The sequence below is a fragment of the Xenopus laevis genome, chromosome 8L (assembly GCF_017654675.1).
Source record: "Xenopus laevis strain J_2021 chromosome 8L, Xenopus_laevis_v10.1, whole genome shotgun sequence".
In the NCBI taxonomy this organism is placed as follows: domain Eukaryota; kingdom Metazoa; phylum Chordata; class Amphibia; order Anura; family Pipidae; genus Xenopus; species Xenopus laevis.
In genome coordinates, this window is record NC_054385.1 from 1,681,088 (window position 1) to 1,696,568 (window position 15,481).

At 47.6% G+C, this 15,481-nt stretch overlaps 3 protein-coding genes across 9 annotated transcripts; 2 read left to right on the forward strand and 1 right to left on the reverse strand.

The window, feature by feature from the left end:
• The first annotated feature begins 2,094 nt into the window (after positions 1-2,094).
• On the forward strand, positions 2,095-3,869 carry rnf183.L (ring finger protein 183 L homeolog). Its single transcript, XM_018229388.2, has 2 exons — positions 2,095-2,201; positions 2,915-3,869. Exons 1-2 carry the CDS (start codon positions 2,135-2,137, stop codon positions 3,484-3,486), a joined length of 639 nt encoding a protein of 212 aa, XP_018084877.1. The 5' UTR covers positions 2,095-2,134; the 3' UTR covers positions 3,487-3,869.
• Positions 3,870-4,468: 599 nt separating this feature from the next.
• prpf4.L (pre-mRNA processing factor 4 L homeolog) lies at positions 4,469-11,741 on the reverse strand. Of its 5 annotated transcripts, none has more exons than XM_018229054.2 (14): positions 11,615-11,741; positions 11,019-11,186; positions 10,213-10,399; positions 9,699-9,786; positions 9,360-9,439; positions 8,850-8,943; positions 8,613-8,707; positions 8,293-8,351; positions 7,986-8,109; positions 7,216-7,305; positions 7,010-7,132; positions 6,820-6,927; positions 5,711-5,829; positions 4,469-5,171 (listed from the first exon to the last, which is right to left on the reverse strand). In XM_018229054.2, exons 2-14 carry the CDS (start codon positions 11,176-11,178, stop codon positions 4,975-4,977), a joined length of 1,524 nt encoding a protein of 507 aa, XP_018084543.1. In that variant the 5' UTR covers positions 11,179-11,186; positions 11,615-11,741; the 3' UTR covers positions 4,469-4,974. The 5 variants fall into 5 exon arrangements, with proteins under 5 accessions (XP_018084543.1, XP_018084544.1, XP_018084545.1 ...); XM_018229055.2 differs by having other exon boundaries at positions 11,521-11,637; XM_018229056.2 differs by lacking the exon at positions 11,615-11,741 and adding an exon at positions 11,430-11,453.
• On the forward strand, positions 11,653-14,679 carry cdc26.L (cell division cycle 26 L homeolog). 3 transcript variants are annotated; one of them, XM_018229390.2, is made up of 3 exons: positions 11,653-11,780; positions 14,120-14,206; positions 14,381-14,679. In XM_018229390.2, exons 2-3 carry the CDS (start codon positions 14,126-14,128, stop codon positions 14,552-14,554), a joined length of 255 nt encoding a protein of 84 aa, XP_018084879.1. In that variant the 5' UTR covers positions 11,653-11,780; positions 14,120-14,125; the 3' UTR covers positions 14,555-14,679. The 3 variants fall into 3 exon arrangements, with proteins under 3 accessions (XP_018084879.1, XP_018084878.1, XP_018084880.1); XM_018229389.2 differs by having other exon boundaries at positions 11,667-11,776; XM_018229391.2 differs by lacking the exon at positions 11,653-11,780 and adding an exon at positions 11,785-11,835.
• The last annotated feature ends 802 nt before the right edge of the window (positions 14,680-15,481 follow it).

Genomic DNA, 15,481 nt, shown 5'->3' on the forward strand with positions numbered 1-15,481 from the left:
CTAATATCCTTATCATTTACAGTAGGGGGTACATTATCCTTATAATACATGAGTGATACTCAGAGTTCCCTGTATAACTCAGCCTGCAGCCTTGTGTCTTTATATGGTCACAGAACAACCCCTCAGTGACTTCTAATATCCTTATCATTTACAGTAGGGGGTACATTATCCCTTATAATACATGAGTGATACTCAGAGTTCCCTGTATAACTCAGCCTGCAGCCTTGTGCCTTTATATGGTCACAGAACAACCCCTCAGTGACTTCTAATATCCTTATCATTTACAGTAGGGGGTACATTATCCCTTATAATACATGAGTGATACTCAGAGTTCCCTGTATAACGCAGCCTGCAGCCTTGTGTCTTTATATGGTCACAGAACAACCCCTCAGTGACTTCTAATATCCTTATCATTTACAGTAGGGGGTACATTATCGCTTATAATACATGAGTGATACTCAGAGTTCCCTGTATAACTCAGCCTGCAGCCTTGTGCCTTTATATGGTCACAGAACAACCCCTCAGTGACTTCTAATATCCTTATCATTTACAGTAGGGGGTACATTATCCCTTATAATACATGAGTGATACTCAGAGTTCCCTGTATAACTCAGCCTGCAGCCTTGTGTCTTTATATGGTCACAGAACAACCCCTCAGTGACTTCTAATATCCTTATCATTTACAGTAGGGGGTACATTATCCCTTATAATACATGAGTGATACTCAGAGTTCCCTGTATAACTCAGCCTGCAGCCTTGTGCCTTTATATGGTCACAGAACAACCCCTCAGTGACTTCTAATATCCTTATCATTTACAGTAGGGGGTACATTATCCCTTATAATAAAGGAGTGATACTCAGAGTTCCCTGTATAACTCAGCCTGCAGCCTTGTGCCTTTATATGGTCACAGAACAACCCCTCAGTGACTTCTAATATCCTTATCATTTACAGTAGGGGGTACATTATCCCTTATAATAAAGGAGTGATACTCAGAGTTCCCTGTATAACTCAGCCTGCAGCCTTGTGCCTTTATATGGTCACAGAAGAACCCCTCAGTGACTTCTAATATCCTTATCATTTACAGTAGGGGGTACATTATCCCTTATAATACATGAGTGATAGAGTTCCCTGTATAACTCAGCCTGCAGCCTTGTGTCTTTATATGGTCTCAGAACAACCCCTCAGTGACTTCTAATAGCCTTATCATTTACAGTAGGGGGTACAGATAACTGTAGAACTACCCTTACCTCTCCATGGGACCTTGTTCTGCAGGACCTGACACTGTTATGCCCTGTTTCTTAAATATTGCTCTCTAGATGTTGTTTGATTATAACTCCCAGCATGCTTACATCTTTGATTATTTGTCGAAGAATTCTGGGAGTTGTAGTCCAACAGTAGACCCAATGTTCAGAAATAAGGCTATTTTATTTAATGCAATAAAACAGTTTCTCACACGCAATATCACTAATGAGCAGCAGGTGGCAGGCTAGGGCAGTGAATGTTTTTTAAAGGGGAACTGAACCCAAAAAGGAAATAGAATTATTTAAGACTTCCCAATATTCATTTTTTCCTCATTCTCACTGGGTTTAGGGTTCTGTGCAAACTGTTACAAAGGTCACTTTGTCTCCAGGTCAAATTTGTTTCAGGAGTCAGAACCAGCAGGCAGCTCTTAGCCTTGGGGAATATACAAGTATGGACACAGACCAGACCCTGCTTGTGGGCTAAGCCCAACGCACTGTTCAGTAAAGAGTTGGTCACTGGTCAGGCTGGATCTGACTGTCTCTTGCTGTTCTCTTCCCTGATGGTTCTGACTCCTGAAACAATTGAGAATTGGCTTTTGCTACATTGTTTCAAGAGTCAGACCCATTATAATGAGGAGCTGCTGTGGGGGGATTTCTGGGAGAATCCATATGACTAGGCCAAGGCCAGAGTTTGGGGTAACCCATCTCCTGCAGCACCCGGCTGTTTGCTCAGATCCTGAGCAGCAGCAGCAGGAGGAGGAGGAGATCCTGTCCCTCAGGGCTCAGAGCCGGATCTGTAGCAGAGAGAAGCCCTGGGGAGGGCAATGTGATTATTTGGGAGGGGCAGGGAGGAGAGTTAAAGAGACAGGTGCAGGGGAGAGACACCTGGGTGATGCCAGGGAGCCGAGACGGATTGTTCCAACACCTGTGGGAGCGGGGGATTGTGCTGTGGGGTCACGGTGAGTTGTGGGGGCTGCAGATAAGGGGGAGGGGTCTCTCTTCCTGTTCTGGTGCAGGGGGGGGCAACGTTTCCTTGTGTTTGTGGAGGGCAGGTGAGTAGGAATTAGTTATGGCATTGGGTTGGCAGCGAGGGCAGGAATTCTGTATAAAGACGGAGGTAGAAAGAGTCCCATTGTCTCCCATAAGCCTCACCTTCATTAAAGGGCAAGTAAAGACACCTTTAAGCTGCATCGTATCTGCCCGTGTATGGGACCCTCTAACATCCCCACCCATCTGGCAGCTTTTATTTTCCCATGACCACGTAATCGAATTGCTGCGTCACCCCAGTGGATCCAATGTCGATACTAGATGAATTCAGCGCACGGCTAAGCTTTCCATTACCCTGGTGCTTCTTTACTCCAAGACTTCTCTGCAGGTCTTTAGTGTAAGTGTAAGTCAGTGAGTAAGTGTACATACAGTGAGTGAGGGGAGCAATCCAGAGGCAGAATGACTGCTACAAAGTGATTTATTTCAGACTACCAAACACAACATTATTTCTACCAAACACAACATGTTTCGGGCCCCACACGCCCTTCATCAGGTGTGATCCAATGGTTCGCTCCTTCAGGAGAAAGATTTGCTTGTTTGGTGACCTGGCTTTACAGTTGGCACAGGGGATGCTGGGAGTTGTAGTTGTGGGGCAGCAAGTCTAATATATTTGTGATTTCTCTAGTTGATCAGAGCACCAGAGAGGGAATCATGGCCGACACAGTTAAACTGGATCCAGACTGCGACTGCCCTGTTTGTTGGAATCCCTACACCCCCACTTTCCGCACCCCCAAACTGCTGCACTGCAACCACTGCTTCTGTATGGAGTGTCTGGAGCGGCTCAGTCAGGCCTCCCAAATCCACAACCGCATCCCCTGCCCACTGTGCCGCCACATCACCGTCCTGCCTGAGGAGCATGGGGTCACCGACCTCCCCACCAACACCTCCATCCTGAGCCAAGTGAAGGCCGAGCAACTGCCGCCTCCTCCGTTCTTTGCTTTCAAGGATTCCCTCAAACTGCCCCTTTTCCAGCGGCCGCCGTCCATCTACACGGTCAGCGTGGGGGAGGAGTCAGGCTCGTCGTTTGAATCGCAGTCGCCCCTCACCACCATCCCTAGTAACAGACCCCTCTGGCACTGCTTCCAGAACCCCCAACTGCGCATGTTCTCTTACCTCATGCTCCTCATCATCGGCGTCACACTCTTCCTCATCCTCTCCATCTTCTGGACTCGCAAGTTCATTTGGGGACAAAGGTAAAACCATCATGGGGGGGTGCAACTAAAATGTAAGAAACAATGGCTGCCGCTTGGCCCTGGAAGTTTTACCGACTGTGACAAGAAGCTGCCATGTTGCTGCCACAGTATTGAAACATAATCTGCGCTTGACTGGATGTCCCAGGGGCCCGAGAGCTTTGTGGCTCATCTCAGTGTTATTTCTGTGCTTCTGCCTTCACTGGGCGCAACTGTAACTCCCTGCAGCTTTGGTGTCCTATAAAGACAATGGAATATCTCTTCCACCAATCACAGCAGGAGCAGTGCCTTATGTCATGGGTATCAAATCCGTATCAAAATCCCCACAACATGTGACTAACGATGGACAGAGGAACAAATGGGGGAATTAACCCAATGCTTATAATGTGTGTGGGGGGGGGGGGATATATGAAATGCTATTGGGGGGTACAGTGTGTGTGTTATATCTTCCCAATACACAGTCCAACCGCTTTTATAGTTACGTCTCAGTTTTTTATGCTCTACTGGTTGTGACTCCTGAAACTAACATTACGGTCTCATTAAAAGACCTGGGCTTGTGCAATGTTGTCATGAGTCGGAACAGACAGATCCTCTTCTGAAACCCAGAACCAATCAGCTCTTGAGCCGGAGAGCGGTACCATTGGCACGTTTAGCCACTCATCAGCAAACCCAGTTGGCCAGTACTGAGCTAGATCAGGAGTCGCATTCTGATTGGCTGACAGGGTTATTCTCTCGCCTTTATATTAAACACAAGGCGGCAGTTGTTATGCAGCACAGGGAGCCCATTGTGTGTCTGTTTGTGCCCAACTCCCCGCACCCCTGGCACACACAACTGGAGAAGATTCCACTTTGACTAATTGTGTTTGTGTAATGAATAGAAACACCCGCTGCCCAATAACTGGGGCTTTTGTCTTGTCCCTGGGAAACCAGTGCAACAGAATATAATGGGCACGGCGGGGGCAGGGATGAGATACCAACGGGCACAGGAGAAGAAGGAAATTATTTTAATGGAATATAAAAACAAAATATTTGTAACAAAACATCTCATTAGTGCAGGGGCCCCCCAGCACCAACAGTTCTGGTATTAGAGAAGCCAGGCATGTGGCCTTCCACTGTACGGAGGATTAAAGAGTTGTAGTTTAATAACAGGAGGATATGGGAGTTGTAGTTTAATAACAGGAGGATATGGGAGTTGTAGTTTAACAACAGGAAGATACTGGAGTTTTAGTTTAACAACAGGAGGATATGGAGGTTGAGTTTAATAACAGGAGGATATGGGAGTTGTAGTTTAAAAACAGGAGGATATGGGAGTTGTAGTTTAACAACAGGAAGATACTGGAGTTGTAGTTTAACAACAGGAGGATATGGAGGTTGTAGTTTAACAACAGGAGGATATGGGAGACGTAACAGGAGGGCCACACGCCTGGCAGTTGGGATTTAGAAGCAATTCATTCAATTATCTGAACACCCTGAAGAGTCACTGTGGGGGGTGATATTAGGACTCGGCCGCCCACAGCTTGAAGGTTCTGTCGTAGGAACAGGTGGCGATTAGTTCTCCGTCTGATGAAATGTCCAGTCCCATGACTTTCCCTTCGTGGCCAGCGAGAGTCTTTAATGGCGCCCACAGGGGGTGTGTCCACACTTTGGCCGTGTTGTCGTAGGCGCCGGTCAGCAGGTAATTCCCACTGGTGGCTGTTGTGTAATGAGAGAGGGTATGATGTCATTTGTTGTCCTCCTGCCTCAATGCTTGTGGGCTGCTCTCCTTCCCACCAGGGGAATCTCCCCAACACAAGGGCAGGTAAGGGGCAGCCCAACATCAGGCATCTTTTTCCCCACTTCAAGGGATCCATTATCACCTCATAATTATAATGATATAATAATAATAATAATAATAATAATAAAGAGCCAGAACACGGGGTGTCTATAATACACAGCAGCACCCGCGTGTCACTTGTAGTAAACAGCTTGTCCCTCAGGGGGAGACAATCTCAGGGGAAACACACTGGGGCTCATTTATAAACTCTGGGTAACTCTGCACCTGGGCAGTAACCCATAGCAACCAATCAGTGATTAGCTTGCTTCAGCCAGCTGCAGGTTGCACACTGAAAGCAAACATCTGATTGGTTGCCATGGGTTACTGCCCAGAGTTTATAAATGACCCCCAGTGTGTGCCTACAGACTGACAACCCAAGATCCCCCCCCCCCAGTAAGTAAAAGGGAGTTGCACTCACGCTGGAACTTGACGGAGCTGACGAGGTTCTGGTGAGCAGGGATGGTGTAAATGCAACGGCGCTGCCGCAGGTCCCACACTTTACACGAGTTGTCTCCACTCCCAGTAGCAATGTGGTACCTGGGGGAAGCATTAATCCATGTTATGGGGTATCAGGGAGTAAAAGAAGGAGACCGTGTAGGAGTGTATTACCTCCAGTACTTAGCCAGGCTGCTCTCTTTCCCATGGTCAGACAGGAACCTCCCCCTGGGTAAGTGAATCCAATCTCCCCCAGTACTTACCCAGGTCCAGAGCTCTGATTCTCTGTACTTCCTGCTCCTGGGCTGTTCTCTTTCCCATGGTCAGACAGGAACCTCCCCCTGGGTAAGTGAATCCAATCTCCCCCAGTACTTACCCAGGTACAGAGCTCTGATTCTCTGTACTTCCTGCTCCTGGGCTGTTCTCTTTCCCATGGTCAGACAGGAACCTCCCCCTGGGTAAGTGAATCCAATCTCCCCCAGTACTTACCCAGGTACAGAGCTCTGATTCTCTGTACTTCCTGCTCGTGGGCTGCTCTCTTTCCCATGGTCAGACAGGAACCTCCCCCTGGGTAAGTGAATCCAATCTCCCCCAGTACTTACCCAGGTACAGAGCTCTGATTCTCTGTACTTCCTGCTCCTGGGCTGTTCTCTTTCCCATGGTCAGACAGGAACCTCCCCCTGGGTAAGTGAATCCAATCTCCACCAGTACTTACCCAGGTACAGAGCTCTGATTCTCTGTACTTCCTGCTCCTGGGCTGTTCTCTTTCCCATGGTCAGACAGGAACCTCCCCCTGGGTAAGTGAATCCAATCTCCCCCAGTACTTACCCAGGTACAGAGCTCTGATTCTCTGTACTTCCTGCTCCTGGGCTGCTCTCTTTCCCATGTTCAGGCTCTGGGTAAGTGACTCTAATGTACATTTATGGGGGAATTTCCCGCTGACCATTGGGAAATGGAAGGAGCAGGAAGTACAGAGAATCTAATGAAGAACTGGCTGATGGTTCCTATTGGTGCTGTATTACACGTGACAAGGGGACGAGCAAAATCCAATTTGCCCCCTCCCCTATCAGGGTTCTGCCCCCGACTACTTACCCGTTGGGGGAGAAGTTGACGGAGTAGATTTCCTTGAGGTGCCCCTCCAGGAACATAATGCAGCGGCCAGTGCGCAGATCCCAAACTCTGCCAAAGGCATCGAGGCCCCTGTAATAATGAGGAGATTGGGCATTAGGGGCACTTACTGGCACCTCCCTCCCCCGGAACACTGAGTATCAGGGGTACCTACCCGGTGGCAGCCAGTGACCCATCTGAATGGAAGTCTATGTCGTACACCTCTTTGCTGTGTCCCTCCTGGTGCAGAATTTCCTCTTGGGCTTCCAGGTCCCACAGTCTCCAGGAATGATCATAACTAGGGGAGAAATAGCCAAATACATTTCCCACAATTCCTTGCACAGCGCCCCAAGTCTCACTACCCACATGTTTATTACTCACCAAGTGGTGCCCAGGAACCTTCCAGAAGGATGCCAAGATACTCGCGCCACCCTCACAGAGTGCCCTTCAATATCAGCCACGGGCTCATCGCTGGGCACAAAACAATTGGCAAAGAATGAGCAGGTTTTGGCTTCTGTACCAGCTGCACCATTACCTCCCCCCCCCCTGGGTCCCCCCACTTCCCTCCTGGCATTGCGACTCATGATTAGAGAGCAGCAGGCAGGTGACATTAGAGGAGCCCTGGGAGTAGCGGCACCCCTAGGGAATGGCACAGTCCTGTGTGGAATCATTCACCCGGGCAACCCCTGCATTATAACTACACTCAATTACACCAGCCTGGAGTAACTCCCCGCACCCAGCCCTTGGTGTAAGGAGCCTGGAGAAACTCCCCGCCCTTGGTGTAAGGAGCCTGGAGAAACTCCCCGCACCCAGCCCTTGGTGTAAGGAGCCTGGAGAAACTCCCCGCACCCAGCATTACCCAGGCCTTGCTCTAAGGAGCCTGGAGAAACTCCATTACCCAGGCCTCTCATCTCGCCCCAGGTTAAACATTACTGTAATACAACCATTTCATGTACTGGTTCTGCCGACGGGAATTTGGGAATAAAATGTTGAAGTGATACTTGTGGTCATTTGTATCATTACACATAAAAGCAAAACCTCATGTCCCCCGGCTGCACCCTAAAACTCTGCAAGTCAGTGTGGGGGTGTTAGAGCTCAGGATCCAACTCATGCCATCTACTCCCCTGCACACACACACACGGAGCACTTACCTCTCCAGGTTCCACAGTTTGACGGAGCCATCAGCTGCACAGGAAGCCAAATTCACATCCTTCTCTTCCAATGAGAGTGTGGCCTTTGGGTGGAACACTATGGCACCCACATTTGTGTTGTGCCCTGAAATCAACAGGAAGGAGAAAAGGGAATGATGAAACAAGCAATGGCAGCCAGCAGCACAAAGGACCAGCAAGGTATTGTGAACAGGGGAGAGGACCTCAGTAGCAGCACCTCAGTATCCGATACTGGAGGAAAGAAAAGTGGATTGGGTGCAGTACAAAGAATAAGGGGTAACACTCTCACCTCTTAGGGTTCGGATCGGGTTGCAGTCTGGCACCGACCATAACTTGCAAAGTCCACTCCTATGGAGAGAGAGATTTCTATTAACTTACCCATAACGGATTATTTATCCTCTTCCCCCACGGGGTAAAAAGTGTGGTCACTATAATCACCCCGTGTTACATCCCATACACATAGGAATGGGGGTTCAGTCCCTGCACTTCCTGTCCTCCTGAATAGAGAAATCAGAGTGCCTGCAGGACGGGGCCTCTCTATGGAACATTCAAGAATATATTCCATGCAAAACCCAAAGAATTGGGGTCCCATCATCCCCTTCATCTCACCAGCAGGCCGTGGCCAACATCTTGGAGTTCGGACTGAAGTGGCAGAAGGACAGCGGCCGGTCGTCTCCGATTTGGCTGCAGAAATTGTTCAGGGACTGAAATGCAGGAAACGAATGGGGCAAGTCAGACTCAGAGGTGAGAACATCACAATTAAAAGCTGAACAAGATGGAAATGGGTCGTTGTTTCAGTCTCAGCTACTATGTAACTGCCTGTCTCTTTAAAAGGCTGGACCTCACCTGCAGTGATTTATTCACTTCCTGTTTCTGGGAAGTTCTGGTGGATTCTGGGATACTCCGATTCTCTCGTGCAGCCTGCAGCCGCTTCAGGGCCCTAGAGAACCAAAGGTGTTACATGTTACGGGCCCCTAGATGTGCCCAGTGCTTGTGCCCTTTAAGAAAACAGCTCCCAGCATGCATTTAGCCTTGATTAAATGTTTAAGAATGCTGGGAGTTGTAGTTGAGCCGCATCAGGAGACCTAAGGTTAGGAAACAAAGTCCTACAAGAGCCCTTTAAGTTTAGCTTATGATATTATTTCCATAATACATTATATCCACAGCATTGGTTTGCATAGAGGAAAGGTTGCCCTTTAATACTGAGCTTGTCACTACAGCATTGAAACTGGCGCTTTAATGCAGTCACTCAGCACAAACCAACTGGCATTTTGCTTTCTATATGTCAATTAACTCTTAGTACAACGAGATCAGAATCCAGCAGCCCCCCCCCCATTAACTGGCCCGGGTACATACCGAGGGAGAGAGTAGTGTGCGAGCCACAGACGAGCCATTTTCAGGGAATTGGGGCCCTCATGATACCAGGTTTGCTGATACTACAGAAAAGATAAAAAATTAAATAAATAAAAAGAGCTTGCAATCAGCTGCAGAACAATTTACTATTGTATGTACTAGTGAATGTGTCTGCCGTCTGCAGAAAGGAAAAAAGGTTCTGATTAGCAGAACCCATAGACGCAAATGAAATCATGATTAATTAGTGAGAGGGGTTAGTGTATGACAATGTGATGATACAGGAGGAGGAGCCAGAGGGTGGGTCTGTATCTCACAGTCAGTGTATATAGAGCAGCTTTGTACCTCGTCAGTCGATTTCTTGCTCTTTTCTTCGTCTTTCTTTGTTTTCTTCAAGGCGTCTGTGCCCACCACTGACAGCACATTCCTCAGGCTGAAACATGGGGGGTTAATATTATAAATAATAAGTATATACATTATACAGACACATAGGTATACTGTGGGCATGTGAGCTCCATTGTCATTGCTGCACTCACCCCACTAGATGGAGCTAGAGGTGCACAGAGCAGAGTTTCAGTACGGACTATGGATACAATGGGCAATACAGAGCAATGCAATGGAGGGTGGAGGTATACAAGAATATAGCCTGTCCCTGAGTGAACAGTGGAAGGAGAGCAGCCCATGAACAGGAAGTGAAGGGAATCTATACTGCTAAGCATTGGGATGCATTGCACTAACCTATAAAAGCAGAAAGCTGCAAGAGATTGTCAGGCTCAAGGGGAACCCCCAGGCTGCTGCTACACTCAGTATAAGGGTCATATAGTCACTCAGGGAAATGGCAGTGGGTGCCGACACTTACCGCTCTCTCCTTTCCGCTGGCCCCTCCCCAAAGAGCGTAATGGGCTCCCCAAGGGCTCGGAGACACGCCTTCACCTCTGAGTCATCAGTGGAGACGTTTATCTGACGCGCACGCTTTCTGCGCTCAAACTCTGCGAGGACCTCCGCCTGCCTCTCACTGATGTGCTCCTCCAAGTCAAACGACTCCCCTGTGAAACCATTGTAAGAACGGTGGAAGGAAGGGTTAGTGTGAGCATCAGTCAGAACAGAAGGGGCGCGTCAGTCAGAACAGAAGGGGCGCGTCAGTCAGAACAGAAGGGGCGCGTCAGTCAGAACAGAAGGGGCGCGTCAGTCAGAACAGAAGGGGCGCGTCAGTCAGAACAGAAGGGGCGCGTCAGTCAGAACAGAAGGGGCGCGTCAGTCAGAACAGAAGGGGCGCGTCAGTCAGAACAGAAGGGGCGCGTCAGTCAGAACAGAAGGGGCGCGTCAGTCAGAACAGAAGGGGCGCGTCAGTCAGAACAGAAGGGGCGCGTCAGTCAGAACAGAAGGTGCGCGTCAGTCAGAACAGAAGGGGCGCGTCAGTCAGAACAGAAGGTGCGCGTCAGTCAGAACAGAAGGGGCGCGTCAGTCAGAACAGAAGGGGCGCGTCAGTCAGAACAGAAGGTGCGCGTCAGTCAGAACAGAAGGTGCGCGTCAGTCAGAACAGAAGGTGCGCGTTAGTCAGAACAGAAGGTGCGCGTCAGTCAGAACAGAAGGGGCGCGTCAGTCAGAACAGAAGGGGCGCGTCAGTCAGAACAGAAGGTGCACATGAGTCAGTATGAGACTCACCTCCGCTAATGTTAATATTTCCAGCATCAATTCCTGCCCTGACCGCAGTCCTTCCCAGCGGGGCCTCTCCCTTGGCCAGACGCTCCTTCTCTTTATCTGCCAGGCTGCCATAGAATATGCGGGACCTTTTCACCACAGGGGGACCCTCATCATCAGACATGTTGCATTCTGTACACACGGAGAAAGGACTAACAGGGTTATACACATATAATATATATAAATACAGACACACAAATGCAGGCCAGTCACACAGTCACAACCCACAGTGCAACACGCACCTTCCCACTCAAACTGCAATGAGAGACTGATGGATATTTCCCAGCAGCCCAGGGGACTCGGATACAGTTTGCCCCAAACAAACATGGAGGCGAGGGAGTGGGTTCATTATTATATATAGTGTTAGTGTTGTACCAATTATAATTCATCTCTTGTTATACAGCCCCTCCCGCTATTCCTCTGTAACGTGCGCGAGAGCATTCTGGGAGTTGTAGTTCAGCCCTACCAACAACTGCCTGTTACTGCTCCACTCCCGCACTGCACACAACATCCAGGGAACCCTCCTGCTTATTTATTTCTTTCTTCATTCACTCACTCACCAGCTACTCAACCGCTCTCGCTCCTTGCTGCTTTCCCTACGTACAACTTCCTGGTCAGTGGGCAGCCAGCGGAAGAAGCGGTGCATGATGGGAGGAAAGAAAACTGCGCGCGGCGCATGGTGGGATACAGGAAGTGCGCTGCTGGGAGCTGAGCTGCAGAGAGTAGGTAGGCTGGGAGGCCACAGGGCTTGGGGATAAGAGGAGTCTGTGGCGGGTACCGGGTAAGGGAAAGGGTAATTATTCTCTCAGGGGTTCGCGCACTTAAAGGGGGCAAATGAAAGAGAACGTCGAATTCACTCATTGCTCCTACTCACTGGGTTTATATGAAGCCGTCATTGTGTGTGTGTGTGTGTTCTGCACTGTGTATTCTGCACTGCCGGGTCTCACAACTGAGCAATGTAGGGGACAGAGGGGAAGTGAGTGCTGCTACATTATGTCATGAGTCACAAGCTTTGCCCAGTTATACCGCCGTTGAATCCCCTGGGTTGTATTTCTACACCAGGAGAGCCCACACTTTACTGATGTCAGATCTACTCTTAGTCATGTTGTCCCATCAGCATCTCTACATCTATAAACACTGTGTTACTATTCTGTTCCATGGAAATAGCACTTTAGTATTATATTGAATTCTAATACAATTTATATTGCTATATTTAAAGGAAAACAATACCCCCAAACACTGTAGGTCTCTATAAAAAGATATTGCATAAAACAGCTCATGTGTAAAACCCTGATTCATGTAAATAAACCATTTTCATAACAATATACTTTTCTAGTAGTATGTGCCATTGGGTAATAGAATATTTTAAAAAACAAGGGCCGCCCCTGGGTTTGTACGATTCACGGTGCACACAAACATACCAACAAACCATACATGTTAGGTCACATGAGCCAATGAACAGACTTTTGCTTCAACACTTCTTCCTGTTACAGTTAGAGCTGCAGTATTTCTGGTCAGGTGATCTCTTCCTGTTACAGTTAGAGCTGCAGTATTTCTGCTCAGGTGATCTCTTCCTGTTACAGTTAGAGCTGCAGTATTTCTGCTCAGGTGATCTCTTCCTGTTACAGTTAGAGCTGCAGTATTTCTGGTCAGGTGATCTCTTCCTGTTACAGTTAGAGCTGCAGTATTTCTGGTCAGGTGATCTCTTCCTGTTACAGTTAGAGCTGCAGTATTTCTGCTCAGGTGATCTCTTCCTGTTACAGTTAGAGCTGCAGTATTTCTGGTCAGGTGATCTCTTCCTGTTACAGTTAGAGCTGTAGTATTTCTGGTCAGGTGATCTCTTCCTGTTACAGTTAGAGCTGCAGTATTTCTGGTCAGGTGATCTCTTCCTGTTACAGTTAGAGCTGCAGTATTTCTGCTCAGGTGATCCCTGAGGCAGCACACAGACCATCACGAAATGGTCAAAGATGTAAAAGGGCGATCTTTGCTTAAATATATACCAGTTTGATAAGGTTTTTTTTAATATCCCACTTAATATGATATATACTATCTGTTGCTTAAGTATTCATTTTGGGGTATAGTTTTCCTTGAACAAACAACTATTTCTACTTAACTGTAACAGAATAAATATCTGTATGAAAAGCATAAAAAAGGAGGGTGATTTAGACAAGGTGTTTGTTGACAGTGTCTTGAGCTCTACTAATCGCCAGCTAGAGGTCTACTGGGAGATCCCGATCTAACTTTTGGACACCCCTGTTCTACACCTTCTTTATTGTTAGAGGGAAGATTTAACCCTGTGTGTGCAGTGGTTGGAGTATAATGAGGGGTGAGTGCCGGGCTGTTTGCCATGTTGTGTCTGTGCACCAAGGAAACCCTTCCCCATTATACAGACAATTCCCTGTGTCAGTGTCACGTCTCCTTTTCTCCTGCTTCAGTGACAATAATTCTAAAGACTCCATTAACTCCTGTGGCGGCTAAAGAGACCGGGAGAACAATGGTCTTAACTGTGTGTCCCACTTGCTATTGGTGACTCCATACTAATTATGGTTTGGACTTGCAGCTCATTTTCCAGTCAAATAGTTATTTCCAGGAACTACAAGGAAGGTGAAGGGCCTCATGGGGTTATAATAGAGATGGTGAGAGGGATGAGGATGATTCCTGAGCAGGTCTGGATTTGTGGGAAGGCCACAAAGGCTTATGGGCCCCAGATTTGTAAATCTGGAGCTGCTCCTTAGCTGTTCTCCAGTGATGGAAATTAAAGGATGAAGCAAGTTTGGGCTCCAGGTTATAGGACTACACCTTACAGCAACCAGTCAGGCTGTTACATTGCATGTAGGTATTCTAGGTGACCTCATAGTTAGCTTGGTGATGTCATGGTTGGCTAATGATGTCATTTCATTGGTCCTTTATACATGGTACTTGCACTCTGGGGTTTTTTTTTTTGTCAATAAGCATTTGTCTCTGTGGGACAGGACTGCCCAGCTCCAGGCCTGGAATCAGAGTTCTGGGTGTGTGATTTATAATGCTGAGAGCTGATCTCTCTCTTTGCCTTGGGGTGGGGGCAGGTTACAATGCTGCGCAGGAAGCCCACCCGTCTGGAGCTGAAACTGGATGACATTGAGGAGTTTGAGAGCATCAAAAAGGATTTAGAGGTGAGTTGGTTGTGCAAACTATGGAGCAAGTCACATTCTCTACATCTCATTGGTAGATTGATGCTTCAGAGAGCAGTATCATCTGTATTGAAGCAACACACTCACCATTTCTTACTGATGTTCATGAACATAAATAGTTACACCTGGAACTGCTGCTCACTCTCATCCCTGCAGGGTCGCAAAAAGCAGCGGGAGGAGGTGGATTTATCCGCAACAGAAACGGATGCAGCCGTGGCCCTCAATAGTGACCCCAAGAACAGAGAGCAAACCATTCACGACCGGATCGGCTACAGGCCACAGCCCAAACCAAACAGGCACACTACTCAGTTTGGCAACTTTGAGTTCTAAGGAGCGGAGTCAAACCGAACTCTTTATCAGTGACTGAATATTTGGGGCTTCAGTGGGGGGGTTGCAGAATCAGATGTGGACTAATTTATCATTTTATTTTGTGTATTAAAGCAGCATTCATACAACCAGAATTGTCTTCTCTTGCATCAGATAAAAGTGGTGGATTGTACTAGGTTTTTTTTTTTAGTTACAACATTATGATCATAAGATTGATAAGCCACCATACCACGTAAAGGTAAAACCCATAAGGCCGTCCCTAACTATTTACCTCTAGTCATAATATCAAATGCTAAAGCCTCCCGGCATAAGAGCATTACCTGAAATAAAGGTCTCCCGACCTGGGCATTGTTTCAATCATAGGGCTTAGTCCTCCCCCCGCCATTAGCTTACAAAGGGAGAGATAACCTAGACAACAGCATTGGTTCCATGAGGTTAATCCTCCCCAGCTTGTGGCTTTTAAGAGAGAGAAACTGCCCAGACCAACACCCATTTCCAAAGGCATGGGACCACCATTTAAAGGAACAGTAACGTCAAAAAATAAGTGTTTTAAAGTAATGAAAATATAATGCAGTGTTGCCCCGCACTGGTAAAACTGCTGTGTTTGTCAAAATGTCAAGCCTTTTTTCAGTTTTGGCATGCCTGTATAGACTACCTTATCCCAACCTGAACCGCATTAGTTTCGCTGTGAAAATCACCTCCTGCAACGATGCATTCTTTGTCTCTCTGTACAATCATTTACCCGGCGAACATTTTTCTGGGTTGCGCTCTTCCTGTTTGCGTTGCGCATGTGCCGATCTGACCTCTACACTGTGGTTTCTAATTCAATAAAACTTTATGCCTTCTTGAACTTACTTAGAAAAAATCCTGGTTGGCTAAGGCACTTCAATAGTTTAAGTCTCCGGCTCTATTCCTCTCTCACTGCAGTCA